Source organism: Hylobates moloch, unplaced genomic scaffold (genome assembly GCF_009828535.3).
Source record: "Hylobates moloch isolate HMO894 unplaced genomic scaffold, HMol_V3 SCAFFOLD_5, whole genome shotgun sequence".
NCBI lineage: Eukaryota > Metazoa > Chordata > Mammalia > Primates > Hylobatidae > Hylobates > Hylobates moloch.
The window spans coordinates 48,555,439-48,580,713 of record NW_026652280.1 but is presented as its reverse complement, the minus strand read 5'-3'; the positions used below and the strand labels follow the sequence as shown (position 1 = coordinate 48,580,713).

The following is a 25,275-nucleotide window of genomic DNA, read 5'->3' as shown; positions in this document are numbered from 1 at the left end:
TGCACCTGGGCCAGAACTGACTAAGGCCTGTTACGTCCACAAGTGAAGTTACACACTTAGGAGCATTATCATCAAGAGGAATAGTTTTGAACTCTGGCTGCATGTTGGTGTCTCTTGGGGAGCTTTTAACAAACACCAACCACCAGGACCCACCTCAGAATCCACCTCAAACCAATTACATTAGAATCTTTGGGGATGGGAGCTCTATATTGTATGTTTTATGTTATTTAAAAGCTTCCCTGGATACTCTAATGTGCAGGTCAGGGAGGCAATTCTTGTTCTAGATAAATTAGTCTCAAAATGTGTTTCCATAACCATTAGCATGTGCACCACTGGGAACCTGAATGTTTTTTACTGACTCTGAAATATGATGACAGAGATATAAAACCCATGAAATGATGCGACCAATTTTGGAAGAATTCTGGTCTATGGGTTTTTGTAAGAAGAAGTTTCTTAAATAACCCTTTTAAAAAAATCGTCTTATTTTGATTTAGAAGCAACATCTCCATTCACCATTTCTTAGCCTTCTTTGCAGCACTTATATAATCTGTCTAATCTGTGTTTTAACAAGAAAGGCTTAGATCTACTTTTGCATACTTAATGAGGTCCTTTCATGGTAGGCATAACAAAATGTACTGTAGTTCTACCCCTTATATTGCCTGGACTGTTGTTACCTGTACTCCATTATTCTCACTTGCAACATCTCTCCTTCGATTCAAACAAGTTTCAGTAGAAACCTACATCAAGAAAGTATTTATCCCACATACCCATTCATGTCCAGATCTTTCCTATCTTTAGTGAAATATTTATGGCTAGAAAGCATCTAATGGTTCTTTTTCCCATGTGAAGGAAAAGAGTGCTTATTCTAACCCCTGGATCTTGATGTTTTATATGGCTTCCACCTAGACTATACTTGCCATTAAGATTTTCCTTTGCTTGCAATAGACAAAACTCTCACAATTTACTTTGATGTCCACAGTCATTAGCCAGAAAAAAAATCCCCACATTATTTTGGTATTCTTTTCTTACTTGGATAGCCAAAATAATTATCTAAGGCTTTAGTAAACATGGAACAAAGAAGGTGTTTCGACTCTCTTCATACTAAATGGAGCAATACAATACCTTATTAGTCAAGGGTTTATGCCAGTCTTGAAATCAAACCCTACTTCTCTTTGAAATAGTTCTATTCATCTCTACTTAGAGGTTATGGGTTTTGCTTTTGTTTTGATTTGTCCTAATCTCTTTCTTTAGCTCACGCTTTGATTACTTTTTTGTCTTTCTAGCTCACACTCTCAACTGGAACATTAATAATGTTCTCAGGCCACATGTAATTAACAATGATGACTGCATAATGCCTGAAACAACAATTTTCTGACACACCTCTTTTAGGAAGACCAAACAGCCCTGACAACTGAGCTAGTTTAAATAGCCTGAGAAATGGGTATTTTAGAGAGGTTTCCTGGGAAAGATTTACTGAAATACCAACTTCGGTTGGAGACTTGAATGATAGAAGAGATTGATGATCTGGAGTAAAAGCATTCTAGCCTGAAAGAACTGCAAGTGTAAAAGCCCTGTCCAAATCGCTGGATATGTTCAGAGAACATAGAGAAGCCCACAGGTGCTGGAGCAGAATGAAGTAATGAGGGGTACTAGAACAAGAAGTAGAAAAAAAAAAAGATAAAAAACAACTCAATGGCCTAAAGAGGTTAGGTTTTGTTTTAATCTCATCTGTTCTTAAAAGCCACTGAAGGATTTAGAGGGTGGCATGACCTGATTTATACATTTTTAAAATCACTTATGGTTGTTGCAAGAACACAGGTTGTAGAGGGCTGCAAATGGCAGATGAAGTAAAACTTGGATTTGTAATATAACATGAAGTTAGACCTCCCAGGACTGGGTTATAGATTGGAGATGGATTGTGAGAAAAAGAGAAGACTAAAACTAACAAATCCAAGGGTGCCTTTCAAGGGCCTTGGACCAATTGTGTGAATAGAATGTATAAATGGGGAATATTGTGAGTGAAAATAATTTGGGCTAAGAATCAGGGGATTTTTATTATGAACTTTTGCTTCCTCTGTCTCCTACAACTTTAGGAGCCGTACCCACACACAGACCAAGAGACACTTCACAGGTGCTGCGGGTGGGCACTGGCAGCATAAAAGGAGCCATCAGCCTCAGCTATGCCACAACCCAGTAAAGAGGGATTGTGGTGTGCCACACAAAAGAGATTTGCTACAGTGTCATAAAGGGAACTGGAGAAAATAAAAAAAATTGCTGAAGTGCAACTTAGTAAAGAAGTTTTATTCACATGAAAGAAGCAAATTGCATAGTGATTAAGAATTCAGACTCAGGAGACAGACCGCCTAGTTCAAATATTGATTCTGTCACATCAGAGTACTGTCACTCTGAGCTAGTTATCCAACCCTCTGTGCCTCAGTCCATAAAATAGTAAGAAAAAGAATTCCCGATTTGAGTAAGAATAAAAATAAGTAACATATGTAAAATTTTACAACAGGATATGGCACATAATAACTACTAATGTACATGATACCTATTATTTTTATTAGACATTTCTGTTTATTAATAAGAATGATCTAAGCAAAAGTGAATAATTAAAAATGTAGGAGACAGAGGAAGCAAAAGTTCGTAGGAACCAATGTAGTAATAGAGTGACTGCCTTAAATAGGAAGAAAGTTTATCCAATAAGGATATAAGTCAGTGTGTATGATACAGATGTTGATAGTCTAGTATTGTTGGTGGTGGAAGGTTAAGGGAGTTTTCTTCTCCTATTTTGTATGTGAAATCAGGAGTAAAGTGAAGAAGGCAGCTTAGAGATTTGAGAAAAGGGTAGGTGTAAAATAGAAAATTGACTACATCAGTGTTTTGAATTGTTGACTTTAATCCACTATAAGAAATATTTCTAATATTTCTAATATTGTGAACTCTTCTGCAATTCATATATACAATCTGGACCAAATGTTTTGTGAACAATACTTACCATTCCTATGTCTAATATACTCTGACAATTTCCATTCTCGTCTTCTAATTCATTGATAATGCATGTTGTCACCTCTGAAATTAATCTTATGTCCCTCCACTGGGTTGTGTCTCACTATTTGCAAAACCCCTGAACTTGGGTAACAGGGTACAATTGTGGGTCAAGAATGAGAGTTCCAGGGACCCACGTTCCAGGGCTCAAGTAAAAATCACAAAGTAGGTAGAAAATGGTGTTTATCGAGTAATGGGGTCTTGCCAAGTGATTACAAAGGAGGGGAGAAAGCGGAGGGAATTGAGAGTTATGGGACAATGGATGAAAACAACGAATAAGTAAATTTAAGCTGAGAAAGGAAGAAAATGAGATCAATGAGCCTATGAAGTGATAGAGCTTTCCAGTTTTGCTAAATATTTGGAATAGGAGTGCTAGAGTAAGAGAACTAGAAAGCTAACAGGAAGTTTGTAGAGATTATGATGCTTGAAATTTCAATTTTGGATGTGGTACAGTTAAAGGCTATTGGAAATTCAAAAATACAGGCATGAGAATAGATAAATGAAGGGAGATGGTGCAAAAAGGTCTTTGGAGTTGAGCTATCAGAGGATTTGGATGGTTACATTTTGAAGAAAACAGAGCAGATTGGTGAATTACATAAAAAATAGTGCACTAGGTGCTGAAATATTTAATGAATGAGGAGGAGTATCTAAATGTCTATTAATTTCTAGACACCAATAGGTGTCTGCAAGAAGGTATGATGGGTGTTGTGGTCTAGTGGCACTCACACCAAAGAATGTGAGACTTCTTTTTTGGAGAAGAGGGAGGAGGGATGGTCCTCATTGCCAGTGACAATGATGAGGGAGGAAGACATCTACCTGTCCCAGGAATGTGGGAAGGAGAAATTGGCCACCACTTGAAAGGTCTCTGGAGAAAGTAATACTCAGAGGGTGGTCTGAGGGTTTTTTTCACTCAAGAATAAGAGTAACAAGGTGAAGAAAATGGTCAGAAAAGAGATTAAGGGTCTAAGGTGACTTTTTTGGATTCAGACTATGAATTTCAGAAGGCAGAAGGAAGCATATGACGGCACAGAAATGGATGAAAAATTAGATCATAAATCTCAGTTTGTCCTGCACAGTCATGGCTTATTAATATCATTCCAAGGTATCTGTTTCTTAATAGCACCTTGTTTCATTCTAAAAAGTATTCTATCTTGGAAGTTAAATTATATAATCACCATACCCGAGAGAATAAGAATTTCAGAGACAATGGATGACCTGAGAAGTTTAGATTTTTGGTGGTACAAGTCATGACAGGAGTAATCCTGAAGAGCTCTTAGAAAGTTTGAGAGTAATGTGTTCTAATGCCAGCCCTTTTCTTGGGGTTGGTCCCTTAGGCAGCCGTGAAGTGGTGATGGGAGATATGTGCTCCCTGATCCTGGTCTTTGCTTGTTGACATTAACATAATAAAAGAGAGTAGACAAGCATTTTGTGTATTTAATCAATGTTTATCGCTGCCTACTTTTGAAAAAGAAGGTTTAGGAAATTTAAAAATATAAAGTAGATAAAAATAATAAGATATCAATAAGGCAACTGAGATACATTAATTGCTATCACTGAGTCTTGAATTTTACTTATTATTTCTTGGCTATTCAGCCAAAGTAACATAGTTTTAGAGCAACATCGCTCTCATTGCTCAATAAAAGAAAATATGAAAGTCCATCTATAGTGTTAAGCTTTATCTTAGCATTGTATTAGAATGCCAAGAGGACAATTAGGTGCAACGTAATGAATCTAGTTTTCCAGTCTGCTTTTTCAAAAGCTTTAGAACATTATTTAAATGTGTTATTCCAAGATGAAACATATTTTAATGCAGAGGGCACAAATGCCTAATCCTCAATCCCTTTCTCTTAAAGAAAATGTTTAGAAATGTTAATGTTTTAATTAAAAAAATGATTAAAACTGAAAGTGTTGCCTTTTTTTTTTCTTTTCTGCTTAAACCTAAAATGTATTGCAGGGTTAAAATTATTAATGTTATTCTTGGAAGAAATAGCGTATCTAATTATAATCGTAGAAAATGAAGTTGTATCTGCGAGTTAAGTCCTGCTCTGGTCTCCAGGAAAGCATCCAAATTATTTCATTGTCCTAGACCTTATTGTTTACAGGCTTGTGAGACTATGAATCCATCAACCATATAGAGGGTTTCAGGATTATTTTTATTATGTGGAAGTGTTCTTATAATCATATGTATCCTCATAAGATTTCTATGTGTTAGGCAACAAAGAGGAATTTAAATTAACTGATGATTGTATAAAAATTTTATGTGAGATAAGAATTGCATTAACATAACTGAAAATGACTGGTATTTGGGATTTTGTTTCTTTTATTTTTGCAGACAAACTTTAACCACCATAATGAGGACAACTAAAATAGGAGATTATCTGTATTGCCCTCATTATAAGACAGTATCTATTGTTTCTGCTTCCTATTTCACTGCACGCCTATCGAATCTGTAAACTTCTGATATCCTTCCAATACATTCTCTCACACTCCCAAGATGACCAAATTTGCCTTCTATTGCCTTTGAGAAGCTTTGCTATGACATAAGTATATTAATTTTGTGTTTTCCTGCTAGAAACACGTTATTAACTGTGTTTTTCTGCTAGTTTTCTTACTAGAAGACATGTAGTAACTGCATTGTGTTTTTAAAACTTTTGGGTTTAGATTTGCATTTCTTTCAGATATCATACTGCACTGAGATTGACCTTCAAACTGGAATAAGTAGGACTTCGAGCACCACTAAACCTGTATCAGCTCTTGTAATAGGAAATTTATACAGAAAGGGAGAGTTATTGTGAAAAAAAAGCTTATTGTCTTTAAAATGTTAATTTCATCTGCTGCAGTATTACTAGTATGATAAAGATGGTTATTAATGACTAGAAGTATGGCCGGAGGTTCCTTTCCCAAGTGCTCCCTTTTGTTAATCCTATAATTCAGATTCAAATGAAATAGGCTGTGTCCCATTCCCTGCGTGGAGGGATATTAGAGTGCTCCTGGACTGTCTAGGTATTCTAGACAGCCTGTTGTAGTTTTCTGCCTACACACCGCTCTGATCTCTTCCTTCCTCCTGATTAACTCAATTTTCTGTTACATATTCCTAGAGAGCTCCACCCGATCCCACACTGCATCACCCCAGGTGTGAAATACAGCCTCCATTTCTTGTTTTCCACAGAAAGCCCCATGCACATAAGGCATCTCAGTGAGTAGCAAACTTATTGAAGTTTGAGGCAGTGGAAAGAAAAGATCTTCCTCTGAAAACTCTGGACATTTGGTGGAGTCACACCTCAGCAAAGGACTTAAGTTAGCCCTAAAGTCTCCACCAAGCCTTTCCTAAGAAAACTTAAGAAGAAGCCTCAAAAGGACTCAATTTATTTATTTAATAAATAACTTAAACTGCCTGCCAGAACAAGGCTCAACAAGTAACGAAACTGATTTTGTTTATTATAATAAGGTAAAATTCCCAATGTCCAGCGCTAACTTGTTTACAGTTTTAAAACAAGCAAGCTTTTGACAGCTTTCTTCCCTGAATGATAAGAGAAACTCACAGTACACCTGGCTCCCCACAGGACACTTGCCATTGATTCCAAAGGAATTCTGTAATGATCTAAATGTGAAGGGATTGGGACATCTCTTGCTAAAAAAGATCTCACACACACACACACGTGCACACTTAACATTTGTAAGAACATTCCATTACAGACTTTTTGTGGCACTTATTAATAGTACATCTCTGTGAACATATTATATCATTTCTGGGACTACGTATTTTTGAGAGCAGAGGCCATATCTTACATACAGTAGATACCAAATAAATTTTAACACTGAACATTTACATAGAACTATGTTCTAGCAATTTTTTTAAAGCAGATGAGGAAACTGAAGACTAGGGAGGTTCAGGTTACACAGATGGTTTGTGGTAGAGCCCAGATCTGAACCTTGCCTGTTGGACCTCAAGGGACCCAAAGTTCAGGCTCTATCCCAGACCGCTCTGTTAGGTTGCATAGATAATGCGATGCATTGTGCAAAGATTAACTTTGATTGCATATACTACAGGAGAAATAAGGAGCAGCTTAGCTTGCTAAAAAGTGAACAAATTAATTGGTTTAAACTTGCATTCATTATGCAAACTTTGCTTGAAATATTTCATTTGACAATTCTAGTAAATTAATACCTATTCTTAGTCTAGATAGTGCATAACAAATTACTGATGACAAATCCTAAGTGTGTTAAAGTAAAATTTTAAGACCAAAAGCACATGAATGCACTGAGTTATTATAATGTGAGATGATACATTATCTTCTTTTTGCTTTCAATTTAATCATTTACTGTAAATATAATATGTTCAGTGAAAACTTTTTAAAGCTAAGATGAAAAGGCTTTTCTTCACAGGCCTGTAAGCTCCCCAAATCCTAAAGCCTGTGAGTTTTTCTTGCTCTGTATTTCATTTCCATGAACTTTTCCCTCAGTGTTATAAATTATAAATGCTTGTGGTAAAGTGAAAATATGGAAACCCACAATGAATAAATATTTCATTCACCGAGGATTTATCACTCAATATCTTAGTGTATTACAGATAGTCTCATATTTATTTAAATGTGAGATTATAATAATTTGGAAACCTATCCTAGTTTTAAAATACTACTATATTTTATGTCTTTTCCCATTTAATTAAAGTGTTCAAAATAAAACGATTGCATGATATTCCATCATCATATCACAGTAGTGATAGCTCTGCTATTGATATACTGATGAGCCAAGCAGTAAGCTAGGTTCTTTATGTGAATTATATAATTTATTCCTAATTTGCCCTTATTTGATATGCTAGAAATTTGAGGTTTCTGTGATTTCCCAAGGTAACACAGCAAGAACAAAGCTGAGATTTGGATCTACGTCTTTCTGACTAGGAAGTCTGTGTGTGATTATTGTTTCCATTGTCCTCGATTATGGTACATTGTATCACAGTAATGTATCATACATCATTTAATTACTTCCCTGTCATGGAACATTTAGTTAATTTTCAATTATTCATATATTTAATGTCACTGAGACAAACATCCTTGCATGTGAGTAGAATCTTTATATTACCTCTTACTTCTTTTGGATAAATCCCTTTTACTTGATTTCGTTGAAAATCCTGCATCACATCTGTGTATATTGACACCCTCTGCTCCTTTCACCTCTGGCTTTCTGAGCCTCTCATTCCCTATCAGTTATCTCGTGTCCTTGGTGCCTGGGAGTTTTCCAATGGGCCGCGTTTCCAGGGGAACACTCCTTAAGCTGAAAAGTCTCGTTTCTACCCTCATCTCCCATCCCTGATTCACAGGCCCCTCTGAAGCTCCTAGCCACCACAGTCAGTGAGCGTTACCTGTTACTCCACCTGACACAGGTCCCACACAACAGCACAGTGATGCCAAACAGTTGCTGCCTTCTGGACAGTCACTTGTTTCACCTGATGTTGACCTTTCTAGTTCTATTTATCTCTGGAGATTTGGCCATTCTGATTTTTAAAAATATGTGCAACTTACTTTGCATACATCTTCTTGACTAGCAGCATTTATGTGGCAAAACTTGTTAATTTTTATTAGATGTTTTCTGTGTGGCTTGGTTCTGCATTCCTACCTTAAGACTATTTCTCTAGTTCACATCCATGTAGAAAGTAGAAACCACGGGGAACAATGTACATTCTGAAATGCTTAATTTACAGACATTATGGAATTTTACTAATCAATGTGTTTCAACTCTTTGGTACATTTCTAGCATTTTGCTTAATATGTTTTATATGAAAAGGCAAACTTAAAATACTTAAGCTTCATAAACCATCAAACAATCAATAAACCCAGTTACTAAAACCCTAGCAATGTCAAACTTTAGAGTATGAAAACATGACCTAGGAAATGTATTAAAAAGTGAAGGCTTCTATACTTTTCCCCCACTAGCCTGTTACTCCTGTGACTCTGATTCGTGAGGGATCTCTATTTTTAGCAACACCGGGGTGATTCTGATGCTAATGGTCAGTGAAACACACTCTAAAAATTATACAAGCAAATATATCAGGAAGTTTGCCTTAATTATTTGTTAACTGAAAAGCATTGAGTGTTCTGCTCTGTCCTCTCCCTTGAATCCTAACAAAATAAGTAAACAGAAAAGAGGTGGCTAGCAGAAACTCCACAATTCTAACCTCTCAGCTCTGCCCAGATTTTCTGTAGGGATACAAAGGTACAGTCACAACGGGAATAGAGAATGAAACAAAACAGCCCTTGCCATTTCCCATGCACCAACTATCACTCCATATGGAGGCACATCAGTGAGTATCTCTTCTTTAATCTCACATATATCTAGAATTTAGGATATACCAAATGGCTTGAGAAGTAAAGAATATGCTCCAAATCCATGACACGGTAAAATTCCTCTATAAAACAAGATTTAGGGTGTGTTTTTTTTTTAAATAAGATAAAAGTGCTCTGTTTACCTAACTAGCTATTTCAAAGCTCTAGCTTCCTTTTTGTTGCCTGTTTTTTAGCATTATGCTCTTTTGTTTTACCTTAAGACTCTATATTGCATGTCTTATTTGAAATATCTAAAGTTTAAAATGCAACCTCATAATGTATCTATTTGCTTAATTTAAAACATTTAAGCAAAAGTAATAGGTTCTGCTCCTTAGCTATTGATGGGGTAAAGAACACAAGGACAGGTGGGAAGAGAAGAGCTTCTTGGAAGGAAGATCAGATCCTACTTCTCAAGATTTCAGTCCTCAAACCTAGAAAACCAGAACTAGTGAAGAGGAAATAATAAAGGGAGTCATACAACTGATCCCCTCTCCCCAGAAAGCAAAACACATAGATCTGTCCTACGTGTCCTACATGAGAAAAGCAGGGCTGGGAACTACCTCTTACGTGTTATCTTCCAAGTGACATTATCAGTTCACAGCACAATACAGGCATTGCCTCTGAAGCTCATTGCTACGCATTTCTTTCCCCATTCTCTACTTCTTGTGTGAAGATTTTCTTCTCTCAGGTCACACGTGAGCATGGTGGTTTCCTGTTACAGAATGTTCTCCCAGCCTAACATGGAAAAAGCTCGTAGATTTATGCCACTTTCTTTGCTTTGTGGTTTCTCAAGATATTTTTTGAAGCAAGGCCTGACTTCTAACATTTTATAAATAACTAATGGGAATTTTGGCAAACTCGTAAGAATCATTTCTTGAATTTCTAAACATAAGTGGTTTTTAGTTGCTTTTCCTCAGGTGGTTAGAGAGTGGCCTTTTGGTTAAAAAAAAATTCACTTCAGTGTTTGAACTTGGTAATGATGAAGTGACAGTCACAAATAAAATTTTCACATTGGCTAAAAATTTTCAAGTTGAGAAAAAGAATTCTTTAGGCAATATGCAGCCTGATCTTAGTCAGGTCCCTAACACACATGTGCATTTATTCATTCATCCATTTATTCATCACACACGAAATATATTCAGTGTCTACTGCTCTACATGTTAGGCATACAGTGGTCAAGAAGACAGATGAGAACCCTTGGGGGTTACATTTCAATATGGGTCAATTATTGGCGGCTACAAGCAGGTTCGTGCAATTATTGGTAGGATTTGAGCTGGCCTGAACCACAATATTCAGACACTACCCCTTCTGTCTGCCCCTCTCACTATCCCAAGGGAGAAGGGATTCCAAAATCTCAACATTTCACTTTCCTGTATTAAGCTGTGAATGCAAATGATTGATGTTCTAGTCATTCAATGTCTTATGAGGAAAAACAATTCAGTGCAGAATCTAACATACATCATGCCTATAATGTAAAATTTATGCCACAGAAAACTAGTATGTGCTGAAAATAAAAAATCTAACTTTTATTCTTTCTCTTTTTTCCTTTATGACCTGGGCAATACAATTTGATGGGTCAAAATTTGGCCAGGTGGCTTATGCCTGTAATCCCAGCACTTTGGGAGGCCAAGTGCCGACAGATCACTTGAGGTCAGGAGTTCAAGACCAGCCTGGCCAACATGGTGAAAAATACAAAAATTAACCAGGCGTGGTGGTAGGTGCCTGTAATCCCAGCTACTCAGGAGGCTGAGGCAGAAGAATTGCTTGAATCTGGGAGGCAGAGGTTGCAGTGACCCATGATCATGCCACTGCACTCCAGCCTAGGTGACAGTGAGATTCTGTCTCAAAAAAAATAATAATAATAATAATGGCCAGAGTTGTATAGGCGTGCAATTGTGAACACCTTTCTTGGTCCTTAGTGTCCTATATGAAAAAAAAGAAACACACACACACAAACCTATAGATGAAAACTTTACAGCAATGTGCTCTAGACACACAAATGTCTAGGTGGTAGTATTTGTACTAGATCCTCAAAAAGTAGTATTTTTACAAAGAAAGAGACAATGAGTAAAGACATTGTAAAAAGAGAACTAATCATAAGCAAGGCACAAATTGAAAAATGAAGGATACAAGGAGATTGGGGAAATTAGTACAGAAGGTCCCCAACTTAAGATGGTTTGATCTATGATATTTCAACTTTATGATGGTGTCAAAGAAATATGCATTCAGCGTGCTCCTACACTTATGAGACTATATCCCAATAAGCTTATTTTAAGTTGAAAATATGGTAAATGGAAAATGCTGTTTTGATTTGTAATATTTTCAATTTACCATGGGTTTATCAGGATGTAACCCCATCATAAGTCAAGGAGCATCTGTATTTAAAAGTGATTTTGTTTTTAGAATTTATCCTCTAAAACCCTATAGAAAGCTCTTAGGCAGAATGGCATGATCATATCTGTTCTTTGATGGCCCTTGAAAAGAGAGAAGAGGGAAGAAATTGGAAGCACAAACACCATTGGCGCTGACTGATGCTGAAGATTTAATCTGGGGTACTAGTGGGGGGAATATTGATCAGGGATGAAGTGAAGAGTGAGAACAGCTGACATAGGGTACACCTCAAGCTCATGAACGCTTGGATTGGGAGTAGCAGAAGCAGAAGTTCACTCACTAGTGTCCTGAAGTTCTTTCACATCATCTGAAGCTTTTTAAAAACATGCATTATACACTTACTATGTGCCGGGCATCGTGTGACGTGTTTTACAGGCATTAGCCCACTCCTTACATCCACCGTGTCTTGACTTGCATTCAAGTGTGTGGGTGGGGAGAGTGGCTGATTCATCTTGCACTTTCTCATAGAAGCACAGTCCTTCTAGTCTCTGTTTTAAAAGGCTACATATGACTGCACTGGGAAGGCATCAAATGACTACAGTACAAAGTATTTAATGAATGAAATTGTGTCTACAATTCTCAAAAGTTAGGCAGTTTTTGGCCAAAAATAGAGAATGCTATGCAAAGAAGAGAGAGGAATCAAGGATTCTCTGTTTCAAGCCTAAGTAAGTGGAAGAAGGGCACCATTGCGTAAGTAACTCAGGAGAACCTGATTTGATGTGGTAGTATGTGTTTGCCTTTTTGCACAAGGAGTTTAAAGTGCTAGGTTAACAGGAGGCTCGCAGAAGAGCTGATATAAGAGCTGTAGGTTTATATGGATATCAGGTAACTTCTTAGGGCTTTGAGTATTTAAGGAGGTGGAAAACAAGATGATTCTAGGCACAAAGAAGGGAAAGCATTTTATTTTGGGGATGGTACTAAAGGGGCTGATCAGAGCAATGTCAGTCGTCAAGACTTCAATCTGGAATCCAGGAATGGAGATGGAGACAAAAGGGAAGTGTATAGTCAAAGTCAGATTTGGCAAAACAGAATTGGGATCCAAGATAAAAAGTCTTAAGATGGGAATAAAGAAAAAGTAATGTTTACCAGGAGCCCCCAGACACACACTGCATGGAACAGAAGATCTTGTTGCTTTCCATTTGCTGAAGAAGCACCAGCCATTTCTTCGGGAAACTCTTTATGATTTTGCCTTCTTGAGAATTTTACCTGCCTTTTCAGTTAAGCATCAAGATTTATCACACCGACTTCTGGCTAGGGATGAATAAGATGTAACTTGCTGAATACCACAAATGAGAGACCTGGAAGCTACTATGAGCCATGAAATTCCCAAAGGCCATCACTGGTGAAATGCTGGTCGGGCTTCTTGGAAAGGTGAATAAGAGCATCGTGGCAAGATGTCAGCAGTAAAGCAGAGTGGAGACTGAAGCTAAATTATTCCCAACTCAGGCGTTCTCTGCTCATAGAACAATAGCAGTGGCTAAGGTACATGACTGAGTGCTAACTCTATGCCAACTCTTTTCATGAGTTAACTCTGACAAAGCCCTGTCAAGTAGCCCTCTACCCTCCTCAGTACAGGTCCTACAAGTAAGGAAAGTAAGCACAGAAAGCTTAAGTGACTTCTCAAATCCCACAGCTAGTAAGGATAGAGCCAGAATTTGCATCAAGACACTCTTACTTGGAAGTCTTTGCACTTCGGGTTACTACGACAACTGCCAAACAGCCATGACCTCCCAGGCAAGTGACTGCTAACGTCTAGCTGGACAGCTACGGAAGAAGCCAAGGAAGGGATTGACAGGGAGAACCTAAAATACACATAATTTTCATAGGGTGTTAGAATTCGTGCCCATTTTAAGAAGCGGATGCTCTGCTTTTCATCCAATTTGAACCTAGTAGTTTCACAGTGTTTCAAACTAGGCAATCCCATATGAATGCCTCAGCAATCTTTGCACTATGTATTCTGAAAAACTGAACATATAAGACCCAGTCATCAGGTGATCATTATGAAGAGACATGTTCCACAGTGAAAAGAAAAATCTTTTCAGTATCTTATTTTCTTAATTGACCTTTTGTTAACACGAAATGAGTTGTACATGTGACTTGCTTAAAATCATTTATTATTATCAGGAGTGCCTTTTAGGTGGACCACTCTGTATGACTCTCACGCTTCAAAACTATTTTTTATTCAAGTGACTTACAATGGCCCTAGGAAACAAGTTCTGTTATTATCCCCCATTTTAAAATGATGAAAACGGATGAAGCAAAAGCAGGCAACTTAACCAATATCCCATGGCATCACAGTCTTTAGAATAGTCATATTATGTAAATATGGCAATAACAATGCACTGAAAATGTCTCCAAAACAAACTCTACATTTTAAAAAATGTATAACAGGAATCTAAGGAAGGGGTCTTACTTCTCTAACTCAGGAAGTGCAAAATCCCTTAAACTCATATCAGACCTGTGATTAACAAACTCACACTAAGTTTTAAAAACTGCTTAATTTACTTTATCATGACTAGTAATCTATAAGAATTTTGTATATACTTTATTAAAAATAACTTTGGAAAACTATTTTTGCCTGATCAGCAATAAAACTACTGATAAGATAAGCTGGTTATCAAATAATTACCCAATGTTAATCTGGCAAATAATTGTTATAACCCAATCTTGTGAATTCAAGACAGGCACATTAGAGATAATCAAAAATATCAGAAACACATTTAAAACATCCATATGTTTGGTATACATAGAAAATTCATTGACTAAAATAAGTCATGAAACATGGACTGGAATTTTGTGGGCCATTAAGTTTCATTTTCTTTTACTGTTTTAAAATTTAAATAGTTTGGCTCATTTCTACATTTGTTAAAATTGTAATCTTAAAATATTAAAAAAAAACTTTACAAACACAAAGATATGACTAGCCATTTTATCTAAGTTATAAAATAGTTACCCCAGGGAGCTTTCAAGATCCCTGTATTTTAAAGCTTATTTCAAAAACCATCACTACTTTGCATTTTTAAACTCCATCCTTGCATTAAAGAACTGTAAATGTAAATATCCACATCCCATTTCTAATTACACCATTCTTGTTGTTAACATAGAGCACTGCTTCTAATAAAAGCATGACACAGTTCTACAGTTTCAATGGCAAAATTAAAGGTTTTTTTTGTTGAAGAGATAATGAAGCAAACCACCAAGATATTTGAAACAACAAAGTTAACATTACAATGATTTCAAGAAAAACCAAGAATATATACACTTACATAAAAAAAAAGGAATAATTCACTTTATGTGAGAAGAAAAGACAGACAGATTTTTAAAATATTTGGATTCTTTAGCCCATATGGAAATTAAAAAAAAAAAAAGAAAACAGGAGAGAGAAACGGCAAGATACAGAGAGAAAGAGAGAGATGCTACTTGACATTTTAAAGACCAAAAACTTGCAGTAGTAAAAATACATTCTGAAAGTATTTTAAAACTTAAATTTCACTGGCAAAAGTAGGTAACAGAAGAGACACAGATTCAGTGCAGGATTTTATATACAATAAAACCTAAAACTAAACTCCACCAAAATGAAATTGTAATAATAGTCAATGCCTGGCTAGAAATCTCCCTTTGCACAATGAAAAGGTCACATTACAAGAATAAAATAATAGCAAGAATGCAGTCTACACACTTTAGATGTTTAGGAAAACAACAGTTTCCAAGCACCACATGAACACTTAATTAACTGGAGATAATGTTAAAGCAAGGTCTCTACAATTTTCCATCAGGTTGTGCTTCAAATAGTCTATAATAAGGACTTGAATTAATTACATTTTATTGCACTATAAATTGGCTGTTGTCATTATACCCAAATGTAACAAATAAGGCAGACTTTAATTTCTCTGTAGACCTCCTTGGATAGAAGATAAGTAATTTTAAAATATGTAAAAATTGAAAAATTTGTGTACTTGTTTATAGGGTCTGTCTGTAAATGTACATTTGACCAAAGAGATTCCATCCAAATAATGAGAGAAAAACCCCCACAAATAGCATCTTCTGCTTTAAAAAATTATTAGTTTATAATTTTTTAAAAAGTCATAAAGCCACTGGCTTCCATAGACCACTCATCTCTTCATGCATGCTTCTGCTAGTGTCCTAAATTTGGGCTCCAAATTATCCAAAAATTCAAGCCCATCTTCTTCTTGTCGTTCACTGCAACAACCTACAGACCCAGCCACCGATCCTCTTCCTTCATAGTTATATGTCAGGACATAGTCTTGGGCATGCTTGTGATTTTCATCTTGATTACACAGATACACTTTCTGCCAAGGGGAAAAACACAAAGTTTTTATTATTATTATTTTAAACACCAAAATTTACTAACATGAAAGTAATTGCTTTGATTTACCTTTCATTGTTTAATTTTTAATCAGAGTGTGTCCTCTAATGGATTCCTACATATAAAAAATGCACATGATTGGTCTGTTTCATACATCACACTATAAATTCAGTATAGCATGTTTCTAAAAGTCACGCATGTGGCAGCAAGTATACAGGTGTTCATTTTACACAGTCATTACTTTCCCTTTTAAAATTTTAGCTGAAAGTGACATGCATCTATTAAACTGAAGACAAATTGATGTGGGCTCAGATCTTCCCAGATAGACATAGTGATGGTACATGCTGGTCTTGACTGGTACCACATTTTTGGTTTCTAAGGTACAAGTTGTCAGATGGGAAATATTGGCACAAAGCCATGAGACAGTAATTTAAATCTCATCACACATTATTTACTAATTCTTTCAATTAAAAAAAAGGAGGGAAAGTAAATAACCACTTAAATCTGAACATAACTAAATCAAAATTGAGGAAAAATAATAGCTTTCAATTAGTAGTATTAGTAGATTCATAATTAATTGAAAATTATAGTCAGAATCCAGTTAGTTATTTATAAAGTTTAAAGGAAATTAAAATAGATTTGTAGGCCACTTAGGAAAACTCACTTCACTGAGACGGGGCTGAGTAAAACTGTGCCACTCCGAGTAAGTGTATCTGCAGTTGTCCACCTCCGTGTGTCCTCCCCTGCAGGAGTCCAGGGTGTGATGGTGGCCAGCCCCCCGGCAGGATTCTGAGGTCTGGTGTCCTCCTTTCACCATTTCGATGGTCTCCTGACCTCCGTTTTTGACTCTTGATCCCACGGTGCCACAAACTCCCTGAGCAGAAGTGCCCACAGTTTGGGTTGTGAAGCCATTTGCAGAATACTGAAATGAAAACAATTTGCATTAGGGATAATACAGAGAGGAACACAAAATTATGAAAAAGAACAATATCAAGCGGATAATGCCATTTTTTGTGTGTGTGCTAGAAGATAAGCGCTCTGAGAGCAGGAACTAAATCTATTTTGTCAATCCTGCGTACCCAACCATGGAAACCCCATAATTTAACGTAGTAGCCACACAAGCAAACTGTCAAGTGGTTGGTACCTGGAGATAAATTAGGAAGCTTGATGTATATTCCTTCTTTAAAAATCTCTTAGAATATCTGCCCATTGTGGTGGCTCATGCCTGTAATCCCAGCACTTTGGGAGGCCAAGGCAGGCAGATCACTTGAAATGAGGAATTCAAGACCAGCCTTGCCAACATGGTGGAACTCCGTCTCTACTAAAAATACAAAAATCAGCTGCGCATGGTAGGAGGCACCTGTAATCCCAGCTACTCGGGAGGCTAAGGCACAGGAATTGCTTGAACCTGGAAGACGGAGTTTGCAGTGAACTGTGATTGTGCCACTACACCCCAGCCTTGGCAACAGAGCCAGATCTTGTCTCAAAAAAAAAAAAAAAGCCTCTTAGAATACTGTACAACTCTAATTCTTCAATCCTTCCTACATCTCACACCTCAAAATAAACACTGTTGTCTCACATATACTTACTCTGCTTAGTTTAAATTTTACCTGACTAAAGCAGAAACAGAAGTAATGATCAATATTTCCATTTAGTATCTAATTCAGTTACACTTCAACTAAATCAAAAAGAATAAAACTATAATTGCCACAAAAATCTTAACGGCAACAATAAATACTTGCCATCTAAATATATATGAATAAACTAGGCAGGGAAAATAACAAGAACACCAAAGCTTTGGCCACTAGTTATTTATGTTGCGTTTTTGGAAACTCTAGTATTATTTAAATTTTATTTTTTCATTACCTTTCTGGATACTCTCATGCTTTTGTTTTCTAAATCTTTCTTGCCCTAGTCATCAATTATACTTCTTATAGGGTTTTTACTTGTTCCTTTTCCACATATTGAGCTAGAAAGCAAAGGTGGAGAAATGGCCACTTGCTAGCATTGCTGTTTCATATATGTGGCCTCAGGCTGTTTCCTAACCCATATTAGAGCCAGAAAGAATCTATTAAAGTTCTTCCCACGATGATCAAGACTTGTAGTGATTTTCTTGTTGCCAGAAAATGTAAAACCATGTTGGTGACATGAATAATTAAAAGCAGCATTTTTACAGCACAAACAGCAGTTGAAATATACACAAAAGACGAGGCTTAAAGTTGAAACCATGAATCATTTGAAGTAAAAATAACAATGACATACTAAAGCATTTTTACTATTAAGTAACACACTATGGCCAAATTTAAATACCATATATCATCATGTAAATCAAAGTCATTTTATCTGTTTCAGGGGACCCATGACATTCTATGGTAAATTGCCTGATACCAAAAGAACTTCTCTGAGAAAAGATCATTTTAGAAGGAATATGCATTGTAAGTGAATTCATCCTTTGTATTTATTTAAAAAGCCAGACTACTTACCACTTTGTCATCTCCAGGAGCTTCTGTGTTTGATACAATTAGGTTCTGCTGGGCTAAATCATCAGGAATTATTTTTGGTTGTTTAGATGTCCCAGAAGCCCCACAGACCAGCGTAAACAGGATGCCTGGAGGAAGAAAGAAATATACTTGAGTTTATCATAAAATAATATGAAGTTATAAACATACAATGGTTAATACACAGATAAATCATAAACTTAAAAGTGTATATTAAAAGAAGACAGCTTTCCTGGATTGCTTGTGTCAAAGCAGTATACAATAGAAAAGTTTAAATAGATATGCTCTTTAAAAGTTTAAAGATAAACTTTTAAACAGATATGCTATAATTATGTTACATGTTCTGTTTCTACATTGAATTTTATGTCTATGATAACTGAGAAGACACTAGAACTATACATAAATGCACTTAAAATATATAAATTAAATATATTTATATATTAAATAAAAATACAGCTACATGCAAATGATCAGCTATAGGAAATAGCACTGATTCTTAGAATGTGTCTTGAAAGTTGCCAGGCGTGGTGGCTCACACCTGTAATCCCAGCACTTTGAGAGGCCGAGGTGGGGGGATCACTTGAGGCCAGGAGTTAGAGACTGGCCTGGCCAACACAGTGAAATCCATCTATACTAAAAGTAGAAAAAATTAGCTGGGCATTGTGGCGCACACCTGTAATCCCAGCTACTCAGGAGGCTGAGGCATGAGAATCACTGGAATCCAGAGGTGGAGGTTGCAGTGAGCAGAGATCACACCACTGCACTCCAGCCTGGGCTCTGTCTCAAAAAACAAAAAGTGTCTTGAAAGTTACTTTAAAGGGTATTATTTGAATTCAAGAAAGGACTTAAGACTTACAAAAGAGCAATGCTATGCCCAACAATATTGCAAGGATGGCCCACTTTCCAAGTTGTACTCCTCCACCGCCAATCCTTGGATCTACACGATGTGTGCAGTCATTTTCAGTAATGCAGTCACACAGTGTAACATCCAATGAAGTGACACTAGACATGCCAAGTCTATCTCTCACTGTTACAGGTACTATATATGAGCCAAATGGAGGGTCATTCTGATAGGAAAGACGTGCTGCTGTATCTGAAAATATAAATAAATAAAACCAAGCATTATACAATGTCACTGATTTCTTCTGAACATAAATAACTCATTATCAGATAGTTATATTTTCCTAGAAACAGATATTCCTGATGGGATGGCATAGCTGCTAGAAGATTCTAAATGTGAATGGATAGAGTAGTTCTAATCTGTACCCATTGCAAACATATTACATATAAAAGTTTGTCTATGCTGACTCTTAAACAAAGTCTTTTGGCTCTTGTAATAATATATTTTATTTGTCTGTAAACAAATCCTTCCTATCACAACTAATAGACTTGTTAATAGATTAGTTTTTACCATATCTTGAAAATATTTAATTAAACCAGTGAGTGTACATTTTCTTTTACACATGCTTCATCGAAGTAATAGTCTGAAATTCTGGATGTTTTCCTTTACTTCATTTTCAAAAATTGTGCCAAATAAACGTAAATACTTGTGACTTACTGTCAGAGACTAATTCTGACAACTTCAAACACCCCTGACAGTGACTACATTTGCAGGTCATGAGTCACACAACTGGAGCTACATCTCCTGGTCCTAAAGGACGAAGGGACCAACTGCACGTGTCTTAGTTTTGGTGTAGTTTTCTTAGATAAAGGCTAGAAAATATCCAGAACCTAAAGCCCATACAGATTCTTTTTTGGCTTTTATGGTGCATAAGCATGATGATAGGGTTTTTATGCTCATGTGTGAGACGCACCTCTCTCAAACCTTATTACGACATCAGTACATTACCTGTATGACATGAATTTAGAAGAAGGAAAAAATAATTAAAAACTTAAAAAAAATTTAGAAGCCAATACAATCTTGGTTTCGGAGACTAGATATACTACTACTCTAAATGCAGATACCAGGTCCCATAGAATAATCCCTCTCCCACAGAACTGCCCAGCATGACATTCTCATTTTCTGCATAGTATTTGAAGCTCTAAATACAAATTTGAATGCTTGGGTAAAAGCACATTGAATTAAGTCCATTTTAAGAGAAGCCATGGTTAACCTGTTAAGTCTGTTTTGTAAGAAATTATAATGAGACTAACAAAACCAAATTCCTAATGTGTCATGGAGTATTACATGCATTATCTCATTTACTCCCCCAAATAATCCCATTTTAGTAAATTGATGCTCAAAGACAATAAATAGCATGGTCAGATTTACATAACTAACAAACAGTGGAGAACCAGCATTTGACACTAAGCTTAACTGACTTCAAAGCCTCTTTAGGGTATATTCTTCTTAAAACCTGGGTGTTTCCCAAGCTTATAAGTGATTACCCAGACAAGTACATCTTTAAAATAACAAAGATTTTGACAAACATACAGCTGCCAAAGTTTTATTTTGCTAAGTAAGACTACTGGGAAAAAAAGTGTCCACCTTCTATCAACACTACTTAAAAATGAGTATCATGACACCAAATAAGTAGAAAAGAAAAAAAATCTAAGAATAAAGTTAATTCTTCCTCCCAACCCCAAAATAAACTGATAACCCCTGATACACACACACACACACACACACACACACACACACAGAGAGAGAGAGAGACAACAGAACATTGTTTAGAAAGCTGAAAATCTTGTTAGTTCACAGAGCAGGATCCAAGACAGAGTAGCTTAGCTTATTTCTATAAGTCTTCATTTTTCTTTCCCCATCCTGTTCTCCTTTTACGTTCCCTCATAACCTTTCTTTTCTAATTTATCATAACAGGAAATTGAGAGATATTCACTGAAAGCATGGGGCTGAAAAACATTCAAGGGCATTTGAAAAGCAAGCCCCATTCAGTGGTTCTAGAGTCATGAAAGCTGATAGACCATGACACCACGGTCCATAGGCAGCGTGAGCAGGAGATGGGGAACATGCTGAAGAGTTAAGGGCCAACTAGGGAGTGAGGAAATGGTGATAATGTAGACGGGCTGCCTTCATTTTTGCCATACTTATCACTGTAGATCCTTCTGGGCTAAAGACAAAAGTACAGCTGGGGAACCAAGTTAGGGGAGAATCCTAAGGAGAATACAATAGACACGAAATAGTCAGAAGTCAATACAGTGGCAGAGAGGAGAGATAACGTGGTGGACACTGTGGTGTACATCGGATCCCTTTTCAATGAAGGACTTACATCCCAGCTGCTTGGGAGGTCATCAGCACCTTCCGTGATTGTGCCTTTTTGCCATGGGCAGCCCACATACACTGATAGAGCAATAAGAGAGGATAGGGGATCAATTCAGGACCGTTCTGAAGGCCCATTTAGCTCAGACTCCCCCTGGAGTTCACTGAGGTTGTCATTTGGCTTGTGCTGCAGCTTCACTTCTCTTTTTTGCCCAATCCTACCTCTCCTCCTTTCAAAGCCACTGATCCCAAGCAAATTCCTTAGTCATCATTCTGCTTGAGATGCCCTGTCTCAGGGTCTGCTTTCTGGAGAGCCAACCAGTAACAAATGAGGACTCCCTTATGACCTAGGAAACCATAAGAAATCTATGCCAGTGGGAGGTACACAAGTTAGGAAATGACTGCATTAGACCAAGTCTAAGAGAGAGAGAGAGAGAGAAAAAGAGAGAGTGTGTGTGTGTGTGTTTGGAGTAGGAGTGAGAATTCACAACACACCTAAGGGAATCTCGGCATAGGATTAGAGACACACTAGAGAGACCTACTGCCAACACACAAAATCTGAGAAACTTTCATTGGTGGTTCCCACATGGTGAATTTTCTCCTATTTCATACAAAAAAAAAAAAAGTATTGCAGACATCCTGATGTTGAAAAGGACAAAGTAATTTTCAAAAATATATACCATTAATTTCTTTCAGTCTCCACATTCTCTGTACTTCTGAACTCTCCAGACTAAAGTCAAAGGGTGGGCCATGGATAGGCTCATCAGGATCAACCGCAACAATCTCCGCAGATGACATGGTGGGTTTGCAGATGATCACTGTCTTTTTAGGTATGAATGGGCCGTTATCATTCACGTCTTGAAGTATAATGCCCAGTGTCCCCGTACATGTTCTCCCTTCTAGAAAAATGAAAATAAAAATGCTTTTTCTATGTTTTGAGTTTTCACCACAAAATTATGCACTGAACACATTGAAAAATATTTATTTATTTTTTTATTTTTATTTTTTATTTTTTATTATTTTTTATTATTATCCTTTAGGTTTTAGGGTACATGTGCACAATGTGCAGGTTTGTTAAATATGTACCCATGTGCCATGTTGGTGTGCTGCACCCATTAACTCCTCATTTAGCATTAGGTATATCTCCTCATGCTGTCCCTCCCCCCTCCCCCCACCCCACAACAGTCCCTGGAGTGTGATGTTCCCCTTCCTGTGTCCATGAGTTCTCATTGTTCAATTCCCACCTATGAGTGAGAACATGCGGTGTTTGGTTTTTCGTCCTTGCGACAGTTTACTGAGAATGATGTTTTCCAGTTTCATCCATGTCCCTACAAAGGACATGAACTCATCATTTTTTATGGCTGCATAGTATTCCATGGTGTATATGTGCCACATTTTCTTAATCGAGTTTATCGTTGTTGGACATTTGGGTTGGTTCCAACTCTTTGCTGTTGTGAATAGTGCCACAATAAACATACGTGTGCATGTGTCTTTATAGCAGCATGATTTATAGTCCTTTGGGTATATAGAAAAATATTTATTAATCATCTATAATGTAGAAGTTACAATGACGAGCAGTCACAAGCTATGTCCTCAGGGAATGTTAAAAGAAAAACAGTATTACTTTCATATGGGTTGTACAAACAATGACTGCTATTAAGATGTGTTTATTCATTCGCTAAATTATTACTGCATTTTATTAGAGGCAAGTTTTGGCTGATTTGTGAGAAGAGGAAGGAAGAGAGTATGAATGAGGACACTTCTGGTATATTTAAAAGCACAAGGAAATTCAAGGAGATGGAAACGCACGTCATACACACCCATGATCTGGAGACAATGACAGGGAAGGTAGACAAGTGGAAGCTGACACGGAAGCAGGAGCTAAGGGTCTTTGGAAGCCAGACTAGGGAGCTTAGAGTTTGCTGGATAAATAGGTAGCACTTAGGTTTTGGAGTAAAGAAATTGAAGTTACATATTTGAAAGATTGTAACAAAAATAGTACATGGGAATATTCAAAGGGCAGAAGACTCCTGGAGTAGAAAATTACTTGAAAACTGAAATAATCACTGTGGGTTGTAGCCTAAGTAATTCATCTATCTGTATATTCAATAGAAACTTACAGGATAGGCAGGGCGCGGTGGCTCACGCCTGTAATCCCAGCACTTTGGGAAGCCGAGGCGGGCAGATCACCTGAGGTCGGGAGTTCAAGACCAGACTGACCAACATGGAGAAACCCCATCTCTACTAAAAATACAAAATTAGCCAGGCATGGTGGCACATGCCTATAATCTCAGCTACTCGGGAGGTTGAGGCAGGAGAATTGCTTGAACCCGGGAGGCGGAGGTTGCAGTGAGCGGAGATCACACCATGGCACTCCAGCCTGGGCAACAAAAGTGAAACTCCGTCTCAAAACAAAAAAAAGAAAGAAAAGAAAAGAAAGAAAGAAACTTACAGGATAACTACTTTATATAAAGCACTGCATTGGAAAATCTGGGGGATTCAAAGATGAAACAGCCACGGACCCATGCCACAGATTAGTAATGCAGTTGTGAAGCCTGAAGCTAAACACAAACCCAGGAGTTCTGTCTCTAAATCATTCATTCTTTCTGTTTAAAAAGAAGGCTTTTGATATTAACATTGCAGGTGGAAAAGAGAATTAAAAAACCCTGTGCCACCCACTGCCTGGGGCTGTGTCTTATATGAAGCTGCCAAGCTCGGGAAGCTCAGAGATTCGAGCACAGCCCTGAAGTCACAACCTCAGCCAGAGCACCTGCAGCACAGCGACTAGACTCGTGATAGAGCCAGCATCATCATGGGTCAGGAGCACTAGGCCACCAAGTTAAGAACTGGTTCTAAACCATGGGCCACAGAGAAAGAGCAGGTGAAGGCAACTACAAGACTAGTAGTTAATATGGGCAAAGTGGGAGAGAGGGAAAAAACAAAAACGGAAAGCAAAGCAAACACCTCTCATTTAATATAAGCCTGCAAACTAAAATTCCCAAATAATCAAGATTAACACTAAGAAAGAAAACCAACAAAAGCACCAGTCAAAAGATTAATTCATTCTATCCAAGACGTCTCTGAAACAGGTATGTTTAGAATCTTCAAAGACATAAAGAGGGGTAACCAATTAAACAAGAATGAAATTACAGCTCAAATTCCAGTAGAAAATAAACAGCAACATTCACCTACCAGGGATTCTAGAAAAGAGAATAGACAGAATGGCAGAGAAGCAATATTTACAGAGATTAATAGCTGGGAATACTCCAGAATTAAAGAAAAACATGGCTCTTCAGATTGAAAGTGTTTTCTGACTGCAGAACTAGACAAATATAAATAAATCCACGGCATACACATTGTACTAACACTGTAGAACTCAACTTAGGGTACTGTAAAAGCTACCTAAATATATTACCTACAAAAGGACAATCGCTAATTGACAGAACAAGAAGCATTAGCAAGAAGAGATAC

At 37.1% G+C, this 25,275-nt stretch overlaps 1 protein-coding gene and 1 pseudogene across 2 annotated transcripts in view; one reads left to right on the top strand and one right to left on the bottom strand.

The window, feature by feature from the left end:
* Positions 1-13,858: 13,858 nt before the first annotated feature.
* DSC2 (desmocollin 2) overlaps positions 13,859-25,275 on the bottom strand; it is a 37,305-nt gene continuing 25,888 nt past the window's right edge. Inside the window, exons 12-17 of one of the 2 annotated variants that reach the window (XM_032152588.2) lie at positions 22,485-22,703; positions 19,444-19,680; positions 18,573-18,697; positions 16,754-17,011; positions 16,159-16,204; positions 15,940-16,072 (exon numbers count right to left, since the gene is read on the bottom strand). In XM_032152588.2, the coding sequence (XP_032008479.1) occupies positions 16,169-16,204; positions 16,754-17,011; positions 18,573-18,697; positions 19,444-19,680; positions 22,485-22,703 (875 nt within the window). In that variant the 3' untranslated portion in view covers positions 15,940-16,072; positions 16,159-16,168. Of the gene's footprint in view, positions 16,073-16,158; positions 16,205-16,753; positions 17,012-18,572; positions 18,698-19,443; positions 19,681-22,484; positions 22,704-25,275 lie in introns of both variants that reach the window. The other variant, XM_032152587.2, reaches the window with a different exon arrangement.
* Positions 20,334-20,446, top strand: LOC116470103 (small nucleolar RNA U13; annotated as a pseudogene).